This window comes from Sinocyclocheilus grahami, unplaced genomic scaffold, assembly GCF_001515645.1.
Source record: "Sinocyclocheilus grahami isolate Dianchi unplaced genomic scaffold, SAMN03320097.WGS_v1.1 scaffold28763.1, whole genome shotgun sequence".
Classification (NCBI taxonomy): Eukaryota; Metazoa; Chordata; class Actinopteri; order Cypriniformes; family Cyprinidae; genus Sinocyclocheilus; species Sinocyclocheilus grahami.
Genome location: NW_015520702.1, coordinates 1 through 2529, shown reverse-complemented (window position 1 = coordinate 2529; position 2529 = coordinate 1). Strand labels below are relative to the sequence as shown.

At 41.2% G+C, this 2529-nt stretch overlaps 1 protein-coding gene across 1 annotated transcript; it reads left to right on the top strand.

Annotated features, from left to right (window-relative positions):
- Positions 1–188: 188 nt before the first annotated feature.
- Positions 189–2287, top strand: LOC107580265 (uncharacterized; the record flags this gene model as incomplete). Its single annotated transcript, XM_016265991.1, has 5 exons — positions 189–428; positions 550–751; positions 837–938; positions 993–1025; positions 2040–2287. Coding segments are annotated over 5 exons (825 nt in total), but the record flags the coding sequence as incomplete, so codon positions are not given.
- Positions 2288–2529: the final 242 nt, after the last annotated feature.

Below are 2529 nucleotides of genomic sequence, written 5' to 3'. Positions count from 1 at the left end.
TATTATATTATATTATATTTTGCCAAATTTGAATACCCCAAATTTTGTATAAAATCATATGATTTTGATATTATATAAGTAGATTTTTATTATTTTGGATATTCAAATCTGTCAAATGCCTTTTCCCCTTAGTAATGATTAATATTCACTTGTTTCTTATCTGTTTGATGTCTTTGTGTTTTCTTCAGGGCTCTGTCGGAATTCCTGCCTCCGCTCTTCCTCCTAGCTGCCAGCCCAGTCTATGGCGTACGAGTGATGTCATCAAGAGCCCTAGTTGCTATGATACCACCAAGTGAATATCTGGCAACTGTCCTGCAGTTGGTGGAAAAGCTGCCAGAATCACCGGACGTTGTGTGCTGCCACAACAGACTGCATGGCCAACTCCTACAGATAGCAGCCATACTGGCCCGGGCACTGAAAACTAGCATGTAAGAGTAGAGGAGTGTATCTCATGAAGGAAATGCCACTTTTTGTCATTAGTTTGTCATTATGTTTTGCTGCAGCAGTCATACTCCGTTATCAAATTGCAATCTGACTCTTTTTGTTTAGCAGTCGGTCATCTCTCAGTGAGGTTGTGAGTGAGTTTGAGTGCAGACTGTGGATGGCATCTGTGAGGCAGCGGTGCCCGCTGGTGCGGCTGGCGTATGTGGATATAGTGAGTCCGATAAGAGGCCATTGCTCTAGTGCTTTCCTCACTCAGCTCTCTTCTCAACTGCTGCAGGAGATTCACAGGACTCCAAACATACTAGAGGTGCTTATTCCCGTCCTTTGGAGTGTGCGGTCATGAACATACACAGTAAGAGAAATGTTGATTGTGAATGTTTTGTGTGCTTTAGGTGGGCTCTGCTTCATTCCACCAAAGTGCAGTGAACTTCTTGTGTGGGGATCCTGAGTGGGCGTGTCAGGTATGGCAGCATCTGGCCAATGGCAACGCAGTAGTACGTCTCTCATTGGTCAAGTCTGTAACAGAGGGGCGTGGCTGGAGAGGAACTGTCCTACAGCGGGTTATGGAGAGAGCGCTGCAGGTGAGTATTACTATAGCACTTCACTTTTGCCTCTGTATATGGTCAGTTGATTTTGTGGCCGTTATTGCATAATGACACTTTAATGCAAAGATGCAATAATTATACTGAGATAAACTAAACAGCTTTTTATGTTTAAATAAGTTGCATTCACTATACCATTTAAAGGTTTGAGGGCTATAAGATTTTTAATTTTTTTTTAAACAGCAAACCATTTGTGTTTGAGCCGCTGAGGTCGACTCTGGGCATGTTCTTGTGTTCTGTTTCAGCAAGACATAGTCCAGTGGCCAAAAACATCCATCTAGCTTATTTGTACATAAAGTGAGGTAGATGGACATCTTTGGCCGCTGCATCATGCCTTGCTGCCAATAAGTGGTGCGCTGTTTAAAATGTATCAAATTAAAAACCTTCACATTTTAAAAAATGCATCTTGAGACATTTTGTTAATCGGTGGTCCATCTGGTTGTTTACGAACGCTTCTGTTAATGCCACTTTACTCATTCTGTGCTGCTCAGGCATGAAAACATGCATTCATTTTTTTTTTTACAATTGATTTAACGTTTTAAAATTGCAAGTGTTTGTTTCTAGAACTACTGCTAAAGCTTCACTTTTCACAAATATCATAGGCTGGTAATTTGAGCCGTTCGCAAATGTCAACCAAATACAACTGAAGGAAATTAAAACAATCAAGATCCATTTTATACACTGCCCTGAAATCAGCCTGTAGATCTTCGTGTTGTCGTGTGAGGGCCCGGGGGGCATGTTAGTCATTGTATTCAGTAATCTTTAAAAACACACTGGGTTTGTGCTCAGCCAGGATTTCCGCCCAGCCCTCATGTGAGGTCAGTGAAACTCCAAACTGCTCTACATGTCATGAGAAATTAAATATACCACAATCTTATAATGCTTTTAATTCCCTTCTCATAAGAACTAAAAGATCATGATTGCAAGATTTTTTTTTGGGAATGTCTGGAAAGGGTCTATTCGAATAACAGTCTATCTGTCTATCCCCTGCAGGCCAACCTGAAGAAGGCACTGTTGGACCAGAACCTGGAGTACAGAGGAGCATTCTTGACCGCATTAGTTGAGGTTATGACCCCTGAGGAAGACAGTCTTGCTCTGCCCCGTCCCTGTCTTTCAGGGTTCGAGGAGACATGGCTGCAGGAGTGTGTGGAGGTTCTGTTTACTGATCTGGAGTCAGATAGAGGTGGACCTGTGCTGATCTCCACGGCTCTGTGTGCAGTCAGCCTGCTCCTTTGTCACAGGTAAACTCACCTGTCATGCAGCCAAATCTTAATGTGTTTAGCTTGACGTTATTAGATATTCTTCATGTTCTTTATATTTGTTTGTATTTAATATTTTCTGTGAAAATGCCGATGCATGTTTTACTGTATTTCTATATTTTTCCATATGTTTTTATGAATAGAAGGATTTAATGCATCCTTGTTGAATAAAACTATACATTTCTTTAAAAAAAGAGTGTTTTCGAAAGAGAGTAGACCCCACA